General features: G+C 38.0%; 1 protein-coding gene across 1 annotated transcript in view; it reads left to right on the top strand.

Moving 5' to 3' along the window:
- Positions 1–26,726, top strand: part of CCSER1 (coiled-coil serine-rich protein 1) — a 670,454-nt gene that overhangs the window by 196,602 nt on the left and 447,126 nt on the right. The window contains exon 6 of the mRNA XM_009329761.1: positions 18,468–18,678. Within this exon, the coding sequence (XP_009328036.1) occupies positions 18,468–18,678 (211 nt within the window). The remainder of the gene's footprint in view (positions 1–18,467; positions 18,679–26,726) is intronic.

Below are 26,726 nucleotides of genomic sequence, written 5' to 3'. Positions count from 1 at the left end.
AGACATTGTGTTTTAAGTAGCTTCACAGGCAGGAGAATGAACTTAGAATTCTTACAAGCAGTTTGACATAAGCATAAAAATTCAGCTAAATTAATTAGCAGGAAGGGTGGGAGTTTCAGGCTCTGGTTCCAGGAGTCATTTTCAAACACAGGTAAGCTTACAGCTAGATTAAAATAAAACTTTATCTCTTCCCAAAGGCAGCTTCCTTGAGGCATGTGTACATAATCTGTCTATGCCCAAGTTTTCCATCTGTATGTGGGTGACAATAATTCACTGCTTTTCTTGGCTGTCAGTCAGGACTTGCCTGCAGCTGTATGCTTACGTTGTAGGTCTCACTTGGGCTGCTTGGAACTATATAATATCACAGGTGATGCTAAGCTTAAAATACCTACATTTAGTCTGCTTTATCCTGTCACTTACATGTGCTTGGACTGCAGGACCAGGATATGTAGCTTGTAAAGCAGGTTCGTCATTCTTCATGGTTTTTGGGTGGTTATGAGTGATAAAGTAAGACACAGATGTGAGTGTCGTTCCAGTTGCCTCTCATCACTGGGTACTTGATATATTGTACATGTTTACAGTTTCTTTCTGTTGCTCTTCAGAGCTGTCATTCTCTGTGTTAGACAGTCAAATTACTCTTACTGTAAATTTCACTTCTCAGTTATTGATTTTCTTTTCCATGAGTGGTTGTCATGTATTTATTTATTTGTTAGTGCTTCAGTGAGAGTTTTTATTTCAGCTCCACTTCCTTACAAGATGCCTGCCTTGGTGTTTATTTGTCTTTCCAGTCATTATTTCTACTAGGAAGCAGTGGTGAGTAGTGAATTGGTGATGTGGCTCTTGGGCTTTGCCGCTTGGTAGGATTTTCAAAGCACAGCAGTAACAGGTCTTGTCATCACAGGTTTGGAAAGAATATCCAAAACAGAAGAAGTATTTCCTGGTTTTTGCAGTCAGGCAGCAAAGAATTGACTCTGTTGTTGTCCTTCTTTGCTTCCAAGCAGCTCTCCCTAAAGAGCAGGAAAAAACGTCACTTACATCTTCAAACAATATTTATATTTTCTTATGACTGTATTGCCCAGTGAGTTCTAATGCAGCAGCCTCTTTCCATCCCTTTGTCCATTTGCAAGGTTTTGTCTCTTGAAAACAAGTGCAATGGGGGAAGTAGGCATAAATGTTAGAAAACACTAGCAAGGCAAACCGTTCTTGAATGTCTTTGAAAGGATCAAGGAAACAAATGAATAATAAGGCTTTTAGCCAGATGTCCTCACCTAGAACCACTGAAATCACTCTTTGCCATCTGTCTGGCATTACTGGAATGTGTTTGGAAGGATAGTTTGGGAGATTCGCAGCATGAAATGAGGTGATAACTTCTCTTCTACACCCTCTGTTTTCACATACAAGTCCTTGAGGAAAGGAGTATTTTTTATTGTATGCCCTTTCTCTTGTTCTGCCTGTTTTCACCTGAGCCCTTGTGTTGTTGCTGTTGGGTGGCTGAGAGCTTCCTCCTGCTCTCAACTACCTAAGTGCAATTTGTACATGTATGACATCTTTGCTCAGTCAAGAAACAGTGATAATTACCTCATGCAGTGAATACAATGTGTTGATGCGGTGCACTGGTACAAGGTAAAACCCACACCTTTACATAAGTGAAACTTGTTTTTTCACCTAAAACGTTCCCTTCATCAGCAGTAGCCTTTGTCGCTTCAGATAGATCCCAGCATTCTGCTACATGAAGCTCCTTCTCTTACGTATCTAAATCTTTATCCTAATTTCTGCATCCATGAAATAGAGAGAGGCAATAAAAACATTTTAGCGGGAATACTCTTCTAGAGCTTCAGAATATCTGTTGAAAAATATATTGGGATTAGTTCATTGCAAGAGCAGGAGCAGCTCTTATGCTTTTTAGCTGGGACAAATTCACCCTTTCCCTAACTCCCCCTCCCTACCTCCCCCTGCGCTGAGGCCACTGCTCAGGCACAATACACTTATGGTTGTGGTGTGCTGTGGTTTTGGGTTTGGCATTGGCATGTCCATTGGGCCTTTAACACACGAGTAAAACGATTGAGAAATACTTGACCAAGCTGACCCGCTAATGTTTTGGTAGGGATGGACCCTATAATCCCCAGTGTAAGAGCTGTCCCTACTCTTCGGGTTTTTTAGTAGAAGATAGCTCTTTTTTTAAAAGTCCCCTGCTTTAACACTGATGGCAAGCTAACTGAAAATGGATTTTTTTTCCACTTAGATGTTGAAATTTGAAATTCAGTGGAGAGATGTTAGATGTTGAAATTTGAAATGCAGTGGAGAGAGTCAGGAGAGACCACAGTTGAAGTTATACAAGTAGCGTGATAAGCTACTAAAATGCCTCAGCAGAATATAAAATTGCTTTTGATCTCCTTCTGAGTTGGAACGTGAATGAGTGTGCACAGGGATAGACTGCTGGAACACAGGTGAAATAGCGTCCCCCGGGCTGGGAAGAGAATGTCCTTCAACAGTACCTCCCCATATGTTCACTCTACATTATTTGCCTTCCTCTCTAAAAACTTCTCAGGATATATTTTATGTATTATTACCAACATTTGGACGTATGACTGCCATGAAATTTACTGTTCCTATAGCCAGTAGTGTAATGAGAGGCTCAGTACTTTCTTTTCACATTTAAGGAATAGTTTAGTGCGATGATAAAATGTGCCAGCTTAAGCAGGGATATAAAATAGAATTCTTGCCTATATTAAGTTATTAAAAAATCCAAATATTTCTCATATAAGAGCAGTAGCCCCAGATATTATTTGTAATTGATGTTTCTAAATTTCTACTCTTAAACCGTACAATGTACTGTTCAAAAACTTGAAGAGATTTTTGCTAGTTTAGAAAGAGAAATTTGCATTTCAGCAGCAAATAGGTTTATGTGTTTTAACTTATGTGTACTGTAATAAGCAGTGCACCTATCTTAAAGTGCTTTAATTGTTTTTGCTGCCAATATCAAGAATAACAAGGGAGCATGTACCAGATAGTCACAAAATGACAAAACTGCTGGCTACCACACATCTCTCATACTCATTTTGCACCTGTTTCTACTGATAACCTTATGGGCCTATAAACAAAAGCACTTTCAGTTTGGTTAAATTCCAGGAATCTGTGGATAGAGTATGTATGTACTTTCCAACATTCCACAGCTTTCACTGGTTTCAGAGATGAGTATAGAGAGATATAGAGAGACAGGCATAAATATAGCAATCAAGGTGTGGAATGCTATTTTATCACCTTGGTTATTCCTTGCCATTTTCAGCTGTAGTTACCCACTGTGTGTCTTGAAGTATTGGAATTTAATGCTGATTAAAATACCAACATTTAAAAAAAAAAAAAAAAGGTGTAGCACATATAAAATTGGAAATAAAGTAATTAAATATAGAATGCTCAGCCTGTTATTTTAGATGATGCTGTGGGGAAAAATGTCATCTACACAAATAACATTACCAGTTGTCTCACTTAATCAGCCAAACAGGATAAAACCAAAGAATAGTAGAGACTAATAAAGATACACCATCTTAAACTTGTCGTGGTTTAACCCCAGTTGGGAACGAAGCACCACACAGCCGCTCGCTCACTCCCCACACAGTGGGATGGGGGAGAGAATAGGAAGGGTAAAAGAGAGAAAACTTGTGGGTTGAGATAAAGAGAGTTCAATAGGTAAAGCAAAAGCCGGTGCACGCAAACAAAGCAAAACAGGGAATTCATTCACTCCTTCCCATCGGCAGGCAGGTGTTCAGCCACCTCCAGGAAAGCAGGGCTCCATCATGCTTAACAGGTACTTGGGAAGACAAACGCCATCACTCCAAACGTCCCCCCCTTCCTTCTTCTTCCCCCAGCTTGATATGCTGAGCATGACGTCATATGGTGCAGAATATCCCTTTGGTCAGTTGGGGCCAGCTGTCCCAGCCACGTCCCCTCCCAACTTCTTGTGCACCCCCAGCCTACTTGTTGGCAGGGTGGTGTGAGAAGCAGAAAAGGCCTCGACGCTGTGTAAGCCCTGCTCAGCAATAGCTAAAACATCCCTGTGTTATCAACACTGTTGCCAGCACAAATCCAAAACACAGCCCCATACTAGCTACTGTGAAGAAAATTAACTCTATCCCAGCCAAAACCAGCTGGGTTTGAAGAAAGAAGAACAACTTTCTTCCTTAAAACTTTTGCTTGTTTCAGTGGCTGCCTCAACGATTATATTGATACTGCAGTCTCTGAAGTAAATATCCAAGTGACTTCTCTGTTTTGTGTTCTGAAGGGACGATCATTTATTCTTGTGTTCCTTAATCGTCCTTGTAGGATCCACAGGGGTCCTCTGTTGTTAGTGAGCTGATAACCATTTGCAGCCTTTTTAAGCAGGCTTCTAGTCTTCCACATAAAGACGTGAGAATTGCAATTATTTCTTTGGTTATCCTTACTTAGTTTGCTTTAAAAATGAAGTTAATATTCCTGTGCCTTCTGCTTTACATTGCCACGTTTTCTCTTCTCTTTATTATTGCTGTGGCAAGAACACATGATTTGTGACGTGCAAGTTCTGCACGTCAAAAACTCTTAGTGGCTTATCCTGAGGAGCAAGAGTAAAGATCTGCCTTTCACCATGTGTTTTGGAGAGCTTTGCAAGTGCAAATCAGAGGTCCGGTAGGTTTGGACTGGCTCTTCCCTGTTTTCTGAAACATGGATAGAGGTGTTAATCGTCTGTCTTACAGTTTTTGCCTTCATTTAAATGAGTTGCTTCATTTGTCTCTTAGTTATTCCCGTGAAGGGCTTTATTCAGGAATGATGGGATGAAGGAGGAACCATCTGCATTAGGTTAATGAATTCTTACTGTATTTTCTGTTTTCTAAAAATAATTCATAATATTACTGGACTTATAAACTAATTTAGAAGAGATTTTTGCTTAAACTGTGCTCTGATCTAGGATTTTCTGTTTCCTTGTCTTTTTCCAACATTGCATTTGTTCTTGAAAATTAAACAAAAAGCTTGACAAATGATGCTGTGTAAAAAAATGCAGGCTGCAGCCCATCAGGGTTCATTTTGTCTAATGGGTGATACTAAAATTTCAAAATGCTTCTTCTAGAACTAATAAAAATGTCTCTAAGGGAAAACTTATTTAATTGTCTGCTGACACATTTTGCTGGCAAACACTGTGTTTTGCCATATGACCCTGGCCAAGCTGAAAATTTATTTCAGCAAAAGATAGACAGTGGTTCTATTGGGAAGGAGGAAAAACTTACAGATTATGCTTGGAGTTTTGTTGAAACCCTCGTACTAGTGATGGTCAGAGAACCGTCTAGATCAGCCAGTTTTCAGTTTAGGTTGACTGTACTTAATTACATCAATTTATTATGCTGGCTTCATGAAGCTTTCCAGGAGAAGAAAGTTAGTGGCTTGTTGGGGATGTGTGTAGGGAGATATCTCCTTCCTTTGTGGAAACACCTTCGTAGTAGTTTTGAGAGGTTGCTGCCAGGAGTTAAAGGGTGGGAGATGCAGGTACACGGACTGCGGGAGAAGGGATATTAGGAGACCAAAGAAGTGAGATGGAATCAAAAATTTCAAGGACAGCTATCCCTACTCCTCTATATTGCATCGGAGGAATGTGAACAATTCCTGGCCACTCAAAGGAACAACTAAAAATATGCATTCTGCATGCCAGAGGTCTTTAGTACCCTCTTCCCTCTCTGAAGCTTTGACCACACTTTACATCAACTTGCTATTTTAAGCAATAAAATAACTTTTTAGTTAAGTGGTAAAAATCTCCGTAAATGGCTAGGTGCAGACTCAAAGGCATGACATTTCGATTTTTGGGGCCTAAGAACTATGGATTTAAGTGAATGCTACTAGCTTCCCTATGGTTTTGTGACATCAAGATTTTTTTTAAGAGGTAATTTGACATCTGGCTCATCTTTCTCTATCAACTCCCCACAAAGCAAGTGAAAACCAGCACATATTTGTCAAATACATAATATTTGTCAGTCCTGTCAGGAAAAAATGAACTTTTTCCCTTTTTGACCAGTGCCCTTCACTGTATTCATCAGAATGAGATTGTCTCTCCTTGGAGATGTCACAGCGGAGAGGAAGACTTTTATCATTTTTACCATCTTCGGACAGAGCAGTATTTGCATTGTGGGCTTTGTTTAAAAGACAATTGAGCAAAGATAGTGACTGGTGTTTATGCGGCTTAGTGTGAATAGAAACCTTCCCCTTTGCTACCAGCCCCCCGTTATCTGGTTTTAAATGTCAAGTACCCTTCAGTGTGCACAAAAGAGAAGATGAGATAGCATTCGCATAGGCCCGTGGTGGAAACAGAGGTATGGCTCCAGGAGATGGGTATTCACACCTCTGTGCAAGCCTTAAGAAGGACCACCCACCCACAGAGAGTACCTCTGAACACGGTCTGTTCTGCTGTATATTGTATTGAAGTTGTAACATGAATCTTAAAGCTGAGACACTCCAGACTAATTGCATGTCTAATTACAGGCCCAGAGACAGCCTCTTTATTCCTAGGCATGTTATCTGCTTCTCTTTTTATTACAGTTGTTCTCAAAATGTCTCATTACTTGTTCAAATCCATAAGAAGACAAAGTTCTTTTCTAAAACAAAAAGGCACTTAAAAAGAAAAAAACAAACCCCCCCACTGAAGTAAAATAAAAGGGGGGGGGAGAAAAACATTCTGGTAAGAACAGGCAAATTTCTTGTTCATCTGTTCATTACCCCCTCCTAATTAATCGTGTCTCGTCTCTTTTCTTTTCTCTTCTGCAAGCATCCAATGTGTAGTTGTGTGACATCTTCCGTATTGATGCATGCACACCCTAAAGTGTTCCTAAGGTTTTGTGTGTCAGATCTAGAGAACGACAGCCTGGCCAGTAATATGTATGCTAATGCAAGTGTCTGATGGATTTCTGGTCCCTGAAAGCAAAGGCGGGAGGATGGCCTTGCATTTGCAACACAGCAGATTCAGAGCCATAAGTCATGCGATACTAAAAGACAAAGGTTGTACATGTGCACAGGCATATCTTTTGAGTTCTTTGTCTTCTGCTTTCAAAATCTGTAGGGTGTGCTTAGATCAAAATTTCAAGCTGTAGCTGGCAACAGTGCGGGCCAGAAATTGACATTTTGTGCAACTTTTATCTTATTAAAAAAAAAATTCAATTTATCCCAAAAGCTGGAGTGGTATTGCTAAGTGCCTTGAAAATAAATGAGTTGGCAAGTCCAGTTTTAATCTCAGTCTAGATGGAGCTTTGGACAGCAAGTTTTAACACACGCTCCAATGGTTATTAGGGCTGCATGTTATTAATGCTCTCCTGACAAAGAGTTTGCAAAATTAGTAACTAAGAATATTAATTACTCTTTTATGTAATGTACATTTAATGTTTCACAGAAGAAATGCGGTGAATTCTATTATAAATTAATAATCCTACTAAATTTTTAATAACTTCCTTAAAGCAACATTTTCAAGTGTGTTTTTTCATTATCATATTTGTTGCAACCTTGAATAAATTAATGGTACAGGTTATAACGGTACTGTTAAGTTAAAAGAAATTGTGTTCTGAATATTACTGTTATTGACTGCTTAAAATTCGAATATGTGCAGCGCAAAAGAATTCAGACATCAGACATTAAATTCAAATCATAGGCCGTATGTTTTCAGGGAGATGCACCTTTTCTAAACTTGCATAGTTTTGCGCAATACTGCTCTTCATGCTATTCTCAACCTTAAACAAGCCTGGCACTGCAAATGAGAAGCAATTGCAGTAACTCCAGATATTCAGGTAATTCAAGCAGAGTCCCCAAAGTACAGAATGTAACAACCAGAGAGTAAACAACTGAAATAAACATTTAATATTAATGTGATGATCTAGAAAAGTTAAAAGGCAGGGGACCTAATGTCCTGGTAGTGAAGAGAGAGATGAGGCATTGTAGAGAGAATGAAGCTTCTGCTGGGACATAGTTTGTAAGCACTTATGTATCCAGTAACGCTGCATCAACACAAAAATACTGTAAGCAACAAACAGCTCAGGGCTAGTCTTGAAGTTTTAGCATGCTACTTCCTTCTGTGTGCTGGCATACAAATAAATATTTAGAGAGATTTAAATATGATTCAGAGATCTGAGCTTTGAGCCTTCATAGGCAACCAAACCAAACGTTTCTTTTTCATCTGCCTCTGGCCTCAGTTTTCCGATTTTTGAGATTTACGTTGGCATAGCATTATGGGGGAAAGGAGGGAGGAGGAATGTTTTCTTCCGTACGAGGGCAGTACAGAAACGCTACTGCAGTGTTTTAGTCAAATTAAACTAAATATTCTGTTTCTTTTTTAATGAAGAAAATGTCAATTATTAGTTATTCTTAATTTCAAGAAGAAAAACATTGAAGACCATACTGGCAAAGACAGAGAAATCTCCTGTAGATGGGCTAGTTTCACCGTATGATAAAAAAACATGTTTCTGCTGTGGCACTTGATGATTGATTATGGCATGTAAGAACAAAGCAATTAGGTTAATTTACACAGTAGTTTATTGCTTTCTTTTTGTTTGGTCTCTAAGGCCTTTGTTTAAAAAATTGAGCATGTGCTTTTGGAGGGGTTTAATTTCACTAATTAAAATCCGAGTGCACACATTGCAACACCTGCCTTGTAAGTGAAACCCATCTGAATGAATACAAGCCCTCTGGTAGTTTTAGAGGACACTCACAAGGAAATAACACCCCAGGGGTCCCACAACTTGCAAGTTTTCATCCCCATATGTAGCTGGGAATTTGTTCTTAGTAAGTTACTGGCCTCTATTTATGCCAATGGCAGTTTTTGCAAGTTGATGCGTCGAGCTATGCAGGGTTCAGGGGAGAAGGGGAGGCTTTGAGCCTCTGGAAGGCGAGTGGTTCCTGGGACTTCTTTGTGCTTGTGGAGCTCCCAGTCTCTTATGTACGTTTTAAGATGACATACATCTAGATGTGAGCTATTTACTTCACGGTGGCACCTGGCACTCTTCGTTGAGAAGATCCAGCTAATGGTTTATCTCAAAGTGTTAGACTTACAGTTCTTGGGTAGTTTTTATACAGTTACTCTAAAAGGAAGTTTCTTTATTTCTTCTGTTCTATACAATTCATTTATGATCAGTTTTGGCTGGAGCCCAGAAAGTGTATATTATTTAACTGTGGGAAAAAGACATATTATATCGTGTCGAAGTCTGCCAGGAACCATTAATCATGAAACAACAGATTTCACATCAGTGAATGGACTGAGGAAGATTCCTTTCTCACTTCTCGCTTGAAAACACTGCTCTTCTTTATAAGTTCAACAACTTCTCTAGATATATGGTTTAACTTTTAGGTTGCCTTGTGAGGAGTCAGGAGTTGGACTCAATGATCCGCGTGGGTCCCTTCCAACTCAGGATATTCTATGAGTCTCCTTGACAATATAAACCAAATATACGTATGCACATGCACAAATAGACAAATACACGCAAGTACTCAGCTAGCAAGAAGATACGCTATTTGCAACTGCTGTGCCAGGAACTGCAGGAAGTTTTTTTATCAACAAACTTCACTAAATAACTGGTGTATTTAAATAGCATTGGTGCTGGATTTCTCATGTTGTTTTGTTACTTTTGTTTAAATTGGTCTTTTGAAGTCACTGTGGCTGTTCATGTGTTTATCAGTGGAACTGGAAATTTTGTAAAAGATTAATTCCATAATGTATTCTAAAAACCTTATAGAAGAATCCAGCTTAAGAATTAAAAAACCTCTAGTAGATTGCTGTCTTTTAGGAATGGATATGTAGTAACATGCATGTTCTGGATTTCTTTATAAATTATGTCCCTAAATCCATTACATGCTTTCATCTATTGGTCATAAAAGAGGATTTAACATAAAAGCTCTTTTAACAATAACATTAGGTTCCAACTATTTTATGTGATAATGAAATAAGATGGGTTTTAAAGTTGCAGTTTCTTCCTGACATATTAATCAAATTCCCTGCATAAAGTAGGTGGAAGGTGTCCTCTGAATTTAAACACAGCTCTTCTCTACTCATTATTCTTAAACTGTTAAAGAGGGCAATGAGAAGGGATACACTTGTTTCATCATATACTTTCACCAAAACGAAGGTCCATTGTCTTGATTCCATTAAAGAGTATTGAATGTTATCTTCACTCAGAAAGCTGTGTTTGTAATTACTGATTATTTTGGGGACTATGTGAAAATGTACAGAGCTAATGATAAATTTTAGGACTACTAGTTGGAATTTTCTGAACCCTCACAGAGTTTTAACTACCTACTTGTCATACCAGGCATCACTTAAGTCTAACTGCTCAGCTCCCCTGACCTTTTAGTCCTCTTCCTTCTAGTCCCTGGCATTCAGCTGCCATCAGTCCTGTAGGCACGCGCATTTTTATTAGTGGAGGAATGTGTGTGACTATAGCATGATAACCTATAGGATTATTATTTAGATCTCTGTATCTGTTCTCAAGCCCTGGCATGGTCTGCAGCCAGGACATTTCTGTAATTGGACCCAATCCAGGAAGAGTTCCCTGAATCACCTGCCCAGGATGAAGGCAGGTAGGGGTTGGGATGTTAAGGAAAGCAAGCGGTGTGCAGAAGGTATTCCACTTTGGGTATTTTAGTAAATATTAATTAGGCCCTTAAAACTGACTGTTATGCATCTCAGTTGAATCTCTCGGCCAACACAAGGTATAATGAATTGCCTGCTTCCTTCACAAAAGTGTTCTGAACTGTTAGTAGCTTAATCAAAGGATAATGTCTTGGTTTACGCACTAATAATGTGGTTAGGTGCTTCCCAAATATTTAAAGATCAAGTCAGGCAGGACTCTGAGTGAGTGGCTCGTCTCCTTTATAAAGTGTATGAATTTTCCACTTGATTTTCTGGTCTCATTCGAAGTCTATCTTACCTGTCTAACTCATGTCTGTGAATTCTACCAGGCACTAAGCAAATATTTATTGCAAACCCTGCTGTCCTTTTGTCTTTTAGGGAATTTAACCTTACCTGTCAACATACCTATCTTCCCGCTGAAGCCTATACTGACAGTTCTGTAGCTTCTTACCAGGCACAGAAAATGCTTTAAAACTTTTTTTTTTTCATTTGAAATATACATAATTTTGAACAGAATTTTGAAAAGACTTGGTAGCAAAAAATGCTGACCTGTAGTAGGAAGTATTTGGCAGTTTGTTTTTAAGTAAGGGAAACTAGTTTGGTAACTGAATGAAAGGAATGCACTTCTTGTGCTTCTTGGAAGGCAGTCATCATATCCAATATCCATTGTGATTTTCCAGCTTTTTTTAACATTTTTTCTCCTCATAAGAAGTTGAAAGTTTTTATGTTCCATTTGCACAATTTCAAAAAGCAAGACTCAAGCATTTAGAGCAGAGAGAAAAGGTGAGGAGAAATGTTGTTTTGGTCTAGGAGGTGACAGCAGCAAAACAGATTTATTTTTCTCCTTTCCCCCAATACAATAAAGTTTGCTGGGCATGCTTGAATGCCTGCCTTCTTTAATAGAGTAGATCAAAATTTTGTCGCTCTAGTCCCGGGTCAGCTGAGTTGGTCAGCTCCGTGGAGTGCATTTGGAGTGAGATTTGGAGAGGACACTAAGTGCCTTTAGCTTTTAGCTGTGCTGAGGCAGTGTCCAGTCAGAAGTACGTAGTGTTTACAAAGGCTGCAATGACTGCAGGTAGATTTATCCTTTGTCCAAATAAAAGGTAAGCCTTCTTTTGTTTATATCCTGACCAGAGATATAATGTGAGATACTGCTTGCTTTTGTGCATGATTAAGCTGCAATTTATATTTTGTATACCAGTTGTAAAATAGTTTCAAGAATGATCCCCTGCTGAATTTTTGAAAAAAAAAAAAAATTAAAAAGGCTCAAACTCTACCGACCTCTCAATGCCCAGCCAGCCTCATTTACTTTTCCTGGTTTGTCTGTAATGCTTTATTTACTACTGCACTGTTACCACTTGAAATTGAATAAGCCCCACCGGTCTTTTCCAAATAGCTATTTTTTGGATGTTATCCGATCGCTGTATGGTGTTATATTGTCTTCTTTGTATCACATTTAAATTTTCCTAATAGATTCCAGGAGGAAGAGGAGGACTGAAATCTCAAGCATTGTGTTTTTGTGTGCTAGATCAGGGGATATAAACAGAGCTCTTAACTCCTGTAGAATTTAGAGAAAGGAAAGAAATGCTTGACTTGCCCTTATCAGCTGTACTTTACCAGCAGCTGAAAAATGGAGGGCTTTTTTTTCCTTTTTTTTTTTTTTTTAATTTGATTCCATATTTCATGATCACCAGGTTCTAGCCCAAAGGAAATCTTTATGGCTGGGATATAAACCTTTGAAAGAAAAGGGGTTATAATGGAAAAGGCTGACAGTCTCTTAACTTATAGCAGCACTAGCCATTAGATTTTTTGTGCACATTTGTGTGTGGGTGCATAGTTTAATAGTGACAGATACGGAACATCATTTTTCTAAAAGGCTGACCTTGAAAAATCATAGCATCAGAGTACCAATAAATGATACATAGTTCTAAAAGCTGTAAAATGTCAAACAATATGTACCTCATGACACGGTGTGGTTTAATATTCTGAGATGTCATCTCTGTAACTTTTGAAGCATTCTCTGTTAAAAGTAACGTTAAGAAATTGTGTGAGACAGAGAGAGGTATAAATTTTGATGCCAAAGAATGCTAATACAGGTAATTAGCCAAGTGTTTATGTTCTGGTTACCTTTTTATCTTCTCAGTATTGCAAAGGCTGCATTTTCAGAACTGAGTGAGGAATTTGACAATTTTTATCCTTCTTGCCCAGAGCTTGAGAATATTTAGCCACGTAGCAGTAAATTATTTGATATGCCTGTTGAAATATTTAGGAACATGCTTTTAAAAGTCTGTGCCTCAGTTCTGCTAAATGTGGGGAAAGGCCTTTCTTTTTTCCAAAATGCGTCCATATATTTCAGTTGTAAACTGTTTGGGATAGAACATGTCTCTTACTAAGTGAGATTAGTAAGAGATTACTCAGAGATTAAGATTCAGTCTGGGATGATTGTAACAGTTGACTGTAACGTACATCATTGTAAGAGAGCCACAGAGTGCTTTGAACTGAATTTTGGAAGTGTTTGAGGTAGGCAACTTTTTCTCTAAAAATCTTTTATGTCTTACGTGGTCGATAACTAAGGGACCTTTCTCAAAATAGTAATTGGTGTTTTTTCTTAAAAAAGATCCCTTTCAGCTATTTGCTGTTGGTGAGAAAAAAGAAAGTTCTGGATGGGGAAAAAAAAAAAAGTGGATTGAAGGCTATCCCAATTTGTATGAAAGAGCATTTCAGGATCATTTCTGATATAACCTCTGTATGGAGCTAATAATATTTTTCTAGTGTAAAAGGACATACGTTTCCTGGTGGGCCAAGTTATGAACAAGTAAGAGAGGTTTGTTGCTGAAATATTTCTGAAGATCAAATTTATAGACATTTATATACAAGTGTATGTATGAATTTTATAACTATACATGTATAAAAATGTGTATATGTATATACACATAATGTATTTATATGTGAATATATACATATACAGTTGCACACTCAAACACTGAAAATAAGTGATTTAAGGCTTTTTCTAAGTCCCTGCTTTAGAAGATATGCCCTCAGGGAAGAAAGAAGGTACCTGATGCCCACAGCGTTACGTGGGTTCTCTTCTGTTAAGCTGGTATCAAGTGCGGACTCTATGGGACCAATTGTATTGGTTTAGGCTAATTCTGCTATAGCAACGTCTTGAGCACTGCTGGTGAAACCTAAGAAGATTAAACTCCACATAATCTGGGGATTTTTATGTAAGTGAAGTTCAAATTACCATAAGCTCTTCAAATCATTGATCTGAGGATTAGCCCCCGCCTCCCCCAACCCTTTAAAGATGCTTTGGAATAAGAAAGTTGTTCTACCTTCTTAAGGGAAAGAAGCTTTGAAAGAAGCTGCACAATTGTGTCTCTTCCTTAGTTAGTTAACATGCAGTTGCATTGGATTTATGGAGGCTGTTAAAATGCTAAAAGTCAGTGATTGATTATTTTAATGCTATCTCACTGGTTCAATAAAGATTGCTTTTGAAATAGAACTCTGTCTTAATGGCACTACCATTTTGCTAAATGTGGATATTGTAGCTTCTGATTTTTGTATCCATTAGAAATGAGGAAATATGTTCATGGTGTTCAGTGGATATGACCAGATAAAAAGGAAGCAAGCCAGTAGGCCCAAAGTACCATCAAGTTGTACAGGTTTTCACCCTACTTACAAATTTACAAATTTGTAACATATTTTCTGTGGATTTTCAGACCTTATGATGACAGTAATTCTACTGACTTTAAGCTTGCTTTTCTCTGTTGTCATTTGTGGTCCCCTTAGATGTAACATGCAGCTGTACAGTATTCCACAGGCTTTAGGTTGACACCACTTGAGCAACTTGAATGACCCTGTTTCCCTATGACATTGATTTAGAGGACTGGGCAGAGTTTTAAGTATGCCATCTGTGAGACTTTGTCTGATCTTCGTCAAACAGAACATGAGAACCACTTGTTATCTGGGAAGTGAAGTCTGTAATACCTGGGAGAAAATTAAGAGCAGCTTCTCAGCTGTGATTTGCCACTGCATCCACAGTTCATCTCAGACCTTTTGAAACAGGCTGGCTCTTCTCTTGCCTAGGAGTCTGGCTGGGTTTCACATCTCAAGCTTGGAGCTTTATGGCTCCATAGCCATGCTCAGAGATTTGAGGTGACATCTACATGGGATGGTTCTTTAGTGTGCATCTGCACCACTGGCATCCTCCATAATGGAGCGATGGGACTGCCAGGTCCCATGAAATTTGCCTGTACTGACAACCAAACCATGCCAGGGAATTGCTTGAAAGAGTGGTAGCTGCGTTGAGTCAAGCCATTTCAGAAGTGCTTTAACACTGACTGACTTCCAGTGCCCAGGAACATTTTCAGGTATGGTTTTATTAAAGTAGGGACAGAGCCTAAGTGTGTGTGTGTGAGGCAACTTTAGAGGTCAGACAGGAGCCATATATTTAAAAGTGACCAAATTACTTTTCTGAAATATTTTATGTTGACAATATTATAGAATTAATATTGTCATTTAAATGAAATACATTGTCTTTAGTCGTTAAAATAGACCTTTTGAGGCTTTTTATCCACAGTTTCAGAAGTTTGTCATAGATTATATTTGCCTGTGAAAAGTTTTTATTACAATAAACACATCTTTGGAAGGTGGAGAGGGCTGGCCATCCTTAAGGAGTTCCTGCACTACCAGTCAAGGAACCAGCCCCTTCTCCAATTTCAGAGGCTGAGGGGTGCTTTATTAGTACGGGAAACTTCTAATTTTAGTAAGAACTTTTTTTTTTTCCTTGCTAAATCTCTACTGCTGCTTTGAGATGAATTGCAGTGTATTACCATAATAATACTGTAATAGACTACCTGGACATTGTTAATAATGGACTTGATGAAATATCAGTTCTGGAATAATTTAAAATGAGCTTTTTCCTGCAGTGAGTAGAAGGAGTTGTATCAGACAGCAAAGAGTGTTTCTGTCACAGATCAGTTATATTCTTTTCAGATAGTTCAGAGGTACTATATAATCTGAATGCTCACTGTGTACCAACTCTGAGTCACCATTTTCCAGTAGCAATTGAGTTAGATTTTAAACTCTTGTGACTGTGAGTGGTGATATATTATTATTGTCCTTTTCATTAGTTCTGTATTTGGAAAGACGGTAATTTTGTGTGTTGAGCAGTCTGATGTCAACATAAAGCCCACTGAAGTCATTGAAGGTACTTTCTTCAGTTGAAATTAAGATTTGCTGTATTTTCAGCACATTTGTAGCTTACACATAAACACTGTGTCTCTTCCATGTAAGAGAGGATGGTAGTTCTTCAGGAGTACTGCTTGTTTCCTCATCACTGGGGCAGCAAGGTATTGCTGTTGATGACAGGTTCTTCTCCCTGATAATGTGCTGTAAAAGACTCCTTCTGGGAGGCATTACTTCTTAAGTTGGTCCTTTCTCAGTGTCAGGATGTTACCCGCATAAGATGCCTCTTCAGGAGCATGAGGAAGATGAAACTTTAGTGGGACTTGCAAAGTGAACATGCAGAATATTCTAAGGAATCCTGTAGGCACTGGGCAGGAAAAAAAGAGGACCTTGTTTCATCTTACTTAATTTAAATAATGTGCTTTTCCGGCTACATAAATCTTACTCAAATGTAGGTTCCAACAGTTTGAATATGGATTCTTTTATAAATGCTTAAAAGTGGCCTATGTTATGAAACTTCAGTTAAAAGTTGTTTTTTCTTTGCATGACTTATACCTGAGGCTTCTTTAATAAAGGCTATGAATCAGCAGTGGCTTAATATCTTTCAGTCAAAAGCACCTTTACCATCCACCTCAGATTATTATTTTAAAGGATGCAAAATAGTCTCCTCACAAAGTTGTTTTAATGTATTTAAAAATTAAAACAGCCTAATTTCATTGTTTTATGAGAGTCTTGAAAAGCCTGGATTAGAAAATTTTAGTCTCATTGGCCATCATAAGCATCTGTCCATATCTGTGATCTCTGTGGTGCATTTCTTGATGTAACACGTTGTCCCTACTGCACATTACATAGCCTGCAAAACACAAAAATGAACCATCCATAAAAGATAATTCTAGTAGCCTAATTTCCAATTTGTTAGTATGGCATGGGGAATTGCTTGTCTTGAGAAATCACATTAATCCCTTTTTGTATGTGGTTCCTATGAAACCAAAGTTAACTAAGGAAAATTTCACGTGGAAAAATACTCTTTGTACTTCCAAAATACGGCCATGCTTAAAATTCAGAGTCAGTTTTGTGTTGCATGAAAATTCAAATTAAACAGAAAATTGGAACTATACATTAAATCAAGAATAATTGTCATTTTCTTCACCACTTATGCTACCGTCTTTAATTGTAGTGAACTAATTTAGTATGAATATGGACGTCATGCATTGCTGTTACAACACTTTGGTAATTTAGTAGTAATTAATATACCACTATTGCACCGTGCAGCCACATTCTCAGATTTATTCCCCATTCAGATTTGTCCTTTTTCCCTGCTGGTCAAAGAGAAAATAGGTGCAACATTGAAGTTATGAATGCTTTCATGCCAGAAAAATCCTTAGTGTTTTTAGTTATGTTCTGTTCCACCAAAATGTAAAGTAATCTCTATTTAAACTATTTTTCTGCTATTAAACTTTTGGCTGATTGTGGCTGATTACGGCTGATTAAATTTTTGTCCTCTAGATCATAGAATCACACAGGTGGGAAGGGACCTCTGCAGGTCTCTGTTCCAAGCCTTTGCTCAAAGCAGGTCCAATTAGAGCAGGTTACTCAGGGGCTTGCCCCATCATGTTGTGAATATCTCCAAGGTTGTGTGTCCCATAGCATCTCTGAGCCCCACGTTCCTTTCTTTGATCACCCTCATGGTAATAAGTAAGTAAATAAAGTAAGTTCTTACATCTGGTCACAATTTCTTGTATTCCAGTTTCTGTCCATTGCCTTTCATCCTATTGCTGTGCATCCCTAAGGATAGCCTGGCTCCATCATCTCTGCACCCTCCCAGTGGGCACATTGCGCTGGTCAGCAATGAGATTCCTTTCGCCTTCTATTTGGAAGACTGAGGAAAGCTGGCTCTCTTAGCCTCTCCTCATTTATTGTGCCCTCCAGCCCCCCATCTTGTTGGTCTTCGCTGGGCTTGCTCCAGCATGGCAAAGTCATAGATATCTTGCTCTGATATTAAAGGAAGATAGTATGCATGCAGCAAAATAATAGTATTCCGTTACCTCCAAACTCCATCAAAATCTTTCTGAATCTTTCTGTTGTCTTTAATGGATTCTCAACTACAACTTAATGTTGTTTTATTTCATTTTCTGCTTAAATAGCTTCAATAGTAACTAAACTTCAGAGTGAGTACAGATTAATTAAATTTCAAATTCCATTTTATAGAATAGCAGGTTCATCTTATGTCACTGGGCCAGCCCCGAAGGGGGTATTTTCTTTGGCGGTTTTCTTTTTGAGCTCTAAGTCAAAGCATATGGAAGAATATGATTTAGCTTTTGAAAGTGAATGGCAGATTCATTTTTTCATAAAGCTGAACTGAAATAAAATGGACCCATAGCAGTTTTGCCCATCGGATGTTTTGTTTTAAGAAAATGGCTTTCTTTTGAAGGGCGTGGGATAGCGCATGGTTTCAGTTCCTGTAGAAAATGGTACATTTGTAAATGCATATTTTATTGTTAACACCATATGGCTATACGTACATTACAAAGGCCATTCATGCTAGCAGGCTCAACAAGTGAATGTGTGATGTGTCTTTAAACTCACAGGAACTAAAAGCCAAAAATTATTGTGTTCTTTTTCATATTTCAGTGTTGATCTTTCTGTTTTCTCTTGTAAGGAACCTATCTCTGAAGCTGTCGAAGGAGGTAGACCAAGGAGAAGCCAGGTACCCTCGTGTTAGCCAGCTGGCTGGCAGCCCATCTGTGGAGTGGCCTTTTACTGGTCTGGAAGAAGGTGGAGGCATTGAATCTTTGCCCTTCAGATTGATGCTGCAAGATTGCACAGCTGTAAAGACATTGCTTCTGAAAATGAAGAGGGTTCTTCAAGAGGTAATCACCCACTCATTTGTTAAATTAATAGCTTTCAGCATTAATGAGCTAAGCAGCAGAAAAGGGTCAGAAAAGTTTATGGACTTGATGTCTTTTAGTATGTCTTGAATATACAGAATTGATGCAGAAGTATAAATAGTAGTGCCTCAACATGGTGGAGGTCAGAAAGTTTGCACTATAGCAGAATTCAACTGATACTGCCATCCTGGTGTGCAGAGTATAAAGCTTCTCTTGAGCTTTTACCAAAGAGGGGGCAGGGGAGACGAACTGCTTTAGATCAAAATAAATTGTATTGTTTTCTTCTAATATTTTAGAGCTTTTCCATTTTCTTACTACATTTGTTAATCAGTATGAAGTCGTGTGCAATTTATTCAGAGGAGAGATACAGAGGAAAAAAACGTTCTCTTAAGTAACAGTACTAAAATTAAAGGTTGAGTTTGTAAATGATGGCTGAAATCAGATTTCTTAGGCCATTCTAACAATGTCAAGAGTCCTGGCTTGTCCTGTCCTGCTGTATTCTCCTGCTTCCCCCATGGACTGCTGGTGTTGCTTTGAAAATTTTCTTTTGCATACAGTACCCTTTAGGATTTTAGAAGAAATCAAATTATTATTGGGTTGGGGTTTTTTTTGACATTTTCCAGCTGTGGAGCTTTGGCTCAGATACATTTCTGACAAGCTTTCATCTTCGTGTTAGTGAACTGCAGCGTGCGTCTTCTTTGAGATCTACAAGAAAGATAATTTTTTTGGTTTGGTTTTTATCTATATAGTTCATGGAATTACAGAATAACTTAAGTTCGGAGGGCTCTCTGGAGGTCCAACCCCTCTACTCAAAGCAAGGTCAACTTAGAACAGGTTGCTCAGGTCCTTGTCCACTCAAGTTTTTGGTACCTTAATGGGGTTTCCACATCATCTCTGGGCAAGCGTTCCAATATTTTACTACATCATTGTAATTTTTTTCCCTGAGATGTAATCAGAATTTCCCTTGTTGCAACTTCATCATATGATGAAGTGCTAGTCACTTAACTGAGATATTTAAATACCAAAATAAGGCTTTGGCAAGTTTGGTTTTTTCTACTGCTCACTTCTGGATCATCTGTATTTAACTTCAAACAATTGCTGTCCTGTCCGAGAAGGTTTGTCAAAGGTTTAGCCATGATGGTTATCCGTTAGTCCTCCTGAATAGCATGTTTTTGCTGGATGGCAAGCCTCATGCCTTCCAGTTTCCTTCAGTTCTCTAGAAGCTTTATGTATGCTATTTGGCTTCTTAATGGACTTCTGTTTTGCTGAATCCAAAATTGAAATCATTAATTCTCCATCAGTTCCTGCTTATATAATGTCAGAATATAGAGTCAATTTAAAGGTTCTTGTCCACTGAGAAGGATTTGTAACCCTATTATATATGGAAATAAATAATAAGATTTATAATATTACATGACATAGCAGTTGTAACATTCAGCTGGTAACATTGGCAGTATGCTCTGTTGCTTCTAGTGTGAATAATTCTGTTTTGCTCAGAAAAGTTCTTTCTTACCATGATGGTAAGCGTAAGAATTTTATTTTTAACTTACCAAGTTCCATTAAACTTGTGTAAGAATCTACTGTGATTTTCTATATGGAGATATGTTGTACCTTATAGTACTTAATCTTTAAAAACATTCACCAGGTGATCTCCACAAAAGGAACACAAGGTATTTCATGCAACTCACTGGAATTTCGTGTCCAGTTACTAATACCTCCTTGTATAACTCACATTGATTTTATTTCTTCATCTTAATCATTCAGTCTTTTACTTATTTGTTCCTTTTGTACCATATAATTTCCATTTCCCCATCTGACTGTAACACAGTGTGATTCTGTCCTTTCCTTTTCTTTTTCTCTTGCCTTCCTGATGAAATCAAAATGGCCTTTTTCTAATTCTGCAGTTGGATGTTATATGTGAGGCATATATAATATATGTGTGCTGTAATTTACCTCCCTGTTTTTCAGCACCTTTGAGATGGAATATCCTAGTAGTAGTACACACTGTTCTAGTACACAGCTAAACAAAACTCTTAGGTAGCTAGAATGAAATGACTAATCTGATGATTATCGAAAACTTTTGCTACTTTGAGTTGTTATTTGTATTTTGTTTTTTAATGAGCAACTTGTATAATATCAGTGATAGAAAAGATACAGAGAATGCTGTACAATGGTGTGGGAGTGTGCTTTTTAGTAGCCCCATCTGGGAAATAGCTGTTTGATATGTAGTGCAATATTCCAGTTCTACTGATATAAAGACACATACTAATTCCTGAAACAAAAAATTACTTTTCAAGGTCATTGTTAAACTACACAGTTTTCGTATCTCCATAAAGAGTTAACAAACCCGTCTGCTATACAGTGGGCATCATCCATGGTATAATTGCAGGAGAGTGACAGAGCAGTAACAACAAAATATTCACAAACAGTCTTTAAAACACATTAAAATATTAGGAATTAAACCAAACCCAGAATATGATGCAAAAGAACATAAGTAGCTAGTCTGAACAACCACAGAGATGACGACCTTGAAATATATTACAAATTGATATTGGAATGACACAACTTGATTATCTTCAGAAATACAGACATTTATATATGTATGTCACTTTGAAATTATTAGTGAAAGATTCCAGGAAAATATAATTCCATCAAATTGAAAGAATGTGTTGAAGAATCTGATAAATAAGTCATCTGAGCATATTTGGCAGGCAGTTTCCATGGTGAAGGTACCCTACTTCCATTGTAACTAGATGTAATTTCTTCATCCAAAAATCACTTCTGCCCCAACCAATATTATAAATCAAACTCTCAACAGTACAGAATTAAAAGAAAAATTCTTTCCTTGCCATGGAACGCTCGTGTACTTTTAGATGTAGTCAAATGTAATCTCTGGCAGGCTTATATGGTATAGAAGTGGAATATTTTATGCCTATAACAGTATAAAATAAGTATATTTATTTATAAAAATAATAATATGTCACATGTTTTTATCCACTTTAAAAAATGTACAAAGCATACAATCTACATGGGAAAAATTGCACGAGTTATCAGGAAAAAAAGCTGCAGTATTTCTGTTTTATAGCTGATGTTACCCATAGAAGAAGAAATTACAGTAGTGTACACCTCTTTATTGAAAAATAACATGTTAATTGAGTTAAAATATTAGCCCAGTTATTCAATGTAATCCTTCTTCTTAAGCACCGAGCACTGCTTCTAAGGAACAATTTAATTATGATCTGCCAAAATGTAATACTAGCTAGTACAATATGCTTTTTTTTTTTTGCAGTTACTTGTAATTGAAGAATCTAAATGGAAAAACTGCATACAATATATGCTGTACTGTGCTGCAGATTTATAAAGTTGTGAGTTTAGCTTGTTATTAGTCTTATCGTGAAAAGGGAAATTGAAGACATGGCAGTAACTTGCAAGATTGAGAATGTTATTAGGTAATGTATTTAGTAAAAGACTAATGAATGATCATTCAGTTAAGAGAATTAATTACCATTTCACTTTCAGTGAAAAAGCCTTGAAAATGTCTACTAATAATTCTTTATAGCTTTGGCCATGCAAGTCTCAGAAGGCAGATTGTCCACTAATGTTTTGAGAACCTCATTGAACAAAGCTGAAGATAGTCTGGAGAACCCTGGCACATGAGGCATCTCGGTGATCCACCAGAAATCAGTCCAGAAAGTGTGTCTGAATCTGTTAGGCAGCTTTTTCTCATGTTCCGTTTCTGACAGGCAAATCTGCAATAAATGGAGTAACCAAGACTTGTGGGCTGCAAAGTTTCATGAAAAAGCATTACCAGAGATGACCAGCACAGGCAGCTTGATAAAAGCCACTTCAGCATGTTAGACCATACAAGATGTCGTGTAGTCTGTCTGTGATTTACAAGTAGTTCTTGGTCTCCCTTTTCTCCCCATCTCACTGATGTTTATGGAACTTTTTTCTTCCGCAAAGTCTACTTGGTGTCGACTTTTTTCTCAGTAGTAACTCCTCGCATTAACAAAAAAAAAACCAAAACAAAACAAGAAAATGGGGAGTTGGATGAAATTGGTACGTTCGCCCTCTCCTAAGAAATGGATTCTTGACTTTCTGACTTCAGGCAGGCCTTTCTGCTCTGAACTGGTCTTCAACACAGAATCTGTGTCATCTTTTCTCCTCCATGTGCTGTGCTATACTTTCTATGTTTTATTACATTTCTGGCCACTAATTGATTGCATATAATCAATGAGCTTCTAAAAATTAGATTGTAGCTTGTTCCTCGCTTATTGCTATCAACAATAATGAATATATAATGCCTCTTTCCCAAACAATATATGGGCTTTCCTGTACTCTTCCAGATGAGACTGAAATTATTTCCATCTATTAACTTTTTTATGGTTTGAGTTATACATAACTGTTATAGATAACTGAGGCAGTGTCGAAGGCTGGCTAACTGAGAGGACATTTAAGGTCTTTGCCTTTGTTGAAATCGTTGGTAGAACATTTCATGCAGACATATGAGGAAAACTCTTACGGGGTAGAACACTTCAGGCAGACATATGAGGAAAACTCTTAAGGTTTTGTTTTGTGCCTGGCAAGAGAGGGTCTTTATGCTGAAATAAACATAGTGAAAAAATACAGCTATTTTGGGAAGGAATCCATTTAGTCAGTGGTAATGGGCTTTTGTTCAAACTTTTTCTCTTGAGCTTGTTGATTAATTTTACTGAATGTCCCAGTAAAAAGAAAATCTTGCCCACATTTAGGCTTATTTCTACAGGTCACATTTTCCCTGTATTCTTTATGAAATATATAGATTATCAACTACATAGTTCTACTTCTGGATATTTTTATGGGGCTATCAGAAGTGGCCTTACTGGTTGCTAATCTAGAAAATTAAGATACATTGCCTCTATGTTTGTGTAATTTGGAATATAAATTATTCAGTGCATGCCCCTGCTTCTTTCACAGCTCTGCAAAACACCATGCAGGCTGTGGAGCTTTAGAAACTGAAAGTAATTGCTACGATTAGCAATAGGGATAAGTCACTCTGGACGTATATTACATACTGTGTTTTACTAATTGATCATTTATTTTACTGAGGGAAATTGCAACTGTCTGTGGCTGTCATTAAAACTTAATGTGTCCAATGCAGTGGTTTTAGATTGCACTTGAAAAAATGAGAAATGTGGAAAATTATGTCAAAATCACTGTGAGACCGGCCATGACAGTTGCCTGAGACTTGGGGGACAGAGTGAGACCACTCAGTCTGCAATTAGCCTGTCAGGTATCACTGGCTACATTACTTCTCCCTATGCATCCTTCACCTCATCAGTAAAATAAGCATAATTATAGAGTCGTCTTCTATGCTGCACTTGCAATCTACTAATGGCAAGTACTAAGAGAAAGCTAAGTGTAGTTTGCGATACTTTGTAGCCTGATTGCTAAGCAATACGGAATTGGCCTTAAACTGTGCTTTTTAAAGACATCAAAGCGTTTCCTGCAGTCCCCTATAAAATGTATTGTGTTTACTAATATTGTCTGTTAGCCGCTTAGGAGGCAACTGTAAGTTTAATACACTGTAAAATACTGCAGGTTTTCTTCCTTTAAGTAACTTTGTAATTAACCACTGTAGCATTACTGATTTATTCAACAACTCTGCATTTAATGCAGTCGCTTTTATCAAGTAATTCATGCTGGAAATTGGTAATTCCTTCATTTCATGGTGTGTTGACACTGCATATACTCATAAATTTAAATAACTAATAATAGAAATGTACTAGATTTAGTAATAGGATGTAACTTTATTGTATTAAATTGCTTTTTCACTTGGAAATATACATTGGCATACCCTTGCCCAGCTGCTTGCAAAGAGAGAGTGGAACACCCCATTGGCACACTTCGTGTGTATTTTCTAGTAGCATATCTCAGGGTAACGGAGAATATTGGGAGCTGCTGGATATAATCAGATGTTCTCTTTGGCAGCAAAGGTGTTTTATTCTAAGATAATCCATTATAAGGTATTTAACAGGAACAAACAAACCCAGTGCTTGTTATTTAACTAGACATTCTCAAAGTACAAGAAAAGTCTTTTTTTCCCCATGTTTTTTAGGCAAGCTGCATAGGGCAAATACCGTCTCCAACATTGTCATCATGTGTGCTGAACTTAGCATATATAGTACTCTGAAATAGGTTGTAATGCTCCAATTCCAGTCCCAATCCTGTTGCTTAGGTGTCTTAGCTGAATAAGCCTTGGTTCAGGTAATAAAAAAAGGTGCTGGAGAACTGTCAGACTATTTCAGTGCGTGCAATATAGATTTCGGTGTGTGCAATGTTTAAAATGTCTCGAAATTGTTAACAGTTGTTTAATGGTACTTGGGAAAGCCATTTACCTGGTAGATCAAGGGATGTTCTCCACTAATTAATTTAGAAGACCTTGTTTGGTAGAAGTTGAGCAGTTTGGGGAATGATTTTGAACATGAAGGGTTAAGAAAAAGGTTGTATATGTCTGTATCTTAGAATCATAGAATCATTTAGGTTGGAAAAGGCCTTTAAGATCATTGAGTCCAACTGTAAACCTAACACTGCCAAGTCCACCGCTAAACCATGTCCCTAAGTGCCACATCTACTGGGATGGTGACTCAGTCACTTCCCTGGGCAGCCTGTTCCAATGTTTAACTACTCTTTCAGTAAATAAATTTTTCCTTACATCCAATCTAAACCTCCCCTGGCGCAACTTGAGGCCATTTCCTCTCGTCCTTTCGCCAGTTACTTGGGCGAAGAGACCGACACCCACCTCGCTACAACCTCCTTTTAGGTAGTTGTAGAGAGCAATGAGGTCTCCCCTCAGCCTCCTTTTCTCCAGGCTAAACAACCCCAGCTCCCTCAGCCGCTCCTCATAAGACTTGTTCTCCAGACCCCTCACCAGCCTCGTTGCCCTTCTCTGGACATGCTCCAGCACCTCAATGTCCTTCTTGTGAGGGGCTTAAACCTGAACACAGATTTGAGGTGCGGCCTCACCAGTGCCGAGTACAGGGGCACGATCACTTCCCTGCTCCTGCTGGCCACAGTATTTCTGATACAGGCCAGGATGCCATTGGCCTTCTTGGCTGCCTGGGCACACTGCTGGCTCATGTTCAGCCGGCTGTCGACCAACACCCCCAGGTCCTTTTCCGCCAGGCAGCTTTCCAGAATAAGGCAATACAAAAATCAGCTTTCAATGAGCAATATGCTTAAGGCATGAAGGAAAACAAAATATTTTTCAAATGTCAGAAACAAAGGAAGACTACCAGAGAATCAGTGAGGGCAGTAAATAATTAAGTGGTATGATTAGCAGATTGGGATTGGACATCAGAACTTTTCACCAAGAGGGAAGTGCAGCATCAGTAACAGGTTGCCCAGAGGGAATGTGGAATCTCCATCCCCAGAGGTATCGAGACTCATCCAGACAAAATCATGACTGACTGGATCTAGCGCTGACAACAATCCTACTTTGAGCTGGAGCAAATGACCAACTAATGGTCATTAGCATGATTGCTTCTATGATTCTGTGTAGCATTCAGGAAAGATAAAACCACAACAGAGATTGCAAAGAAAGTATTTCACAGCTGTTCACTATGAAAGAGGTGTTACCATCCAATATTAGGAATGATTTTCAAGACTGGTTTCAAACCAAAGTGTCAGAAGGAAAAGGTTTTAGCAAAATCTCATCAGTTGAAAAGTCACTGCACGAGTCAAGAGTTCTAGATGAACTGAAATATAAAATTACTGAGTTATTAATTGCTTAAATCAACCTCAGTAAAAGAGGAATAAAATTATAAAAGTTACATCAATCTCCTTAAAAGGCTGTAAGGAAGCTTCTGAGATCTACAGGAGCCTTTTTCTGTACAGAGTGAATTAATAGAAATGAAAACATGACTTTGATATATTGGAAAAGATTGGTACGTTTTTGCAAAGAAAAATCATGCTTCATGATTCTACTGCATTTCTTTAAGTCAGCAACATCTGGAAATATTGCACGTACTGAACCAAATGGATGATCAAAA

Source organism: Pygoscelis adeliae, unplaced genomic scaffold, assembly GCF_000699105.1.
Source record: "Pygoscelis adeliae isolate BGI_AS28 unplaced genomic scaffold, ASM69910v1 Scaffold67, whole genome shotgun sequence".
Lineage (NCBI taxonomy): Eukaryota > Metazoa > Chordata > Aves > Sphenisciformes > Spheniscidae > Pygoscelis > Pygoscelis adeliae.
This window is presented reverse-complemented; position numbering and strand designations above follow the sequence as displayed.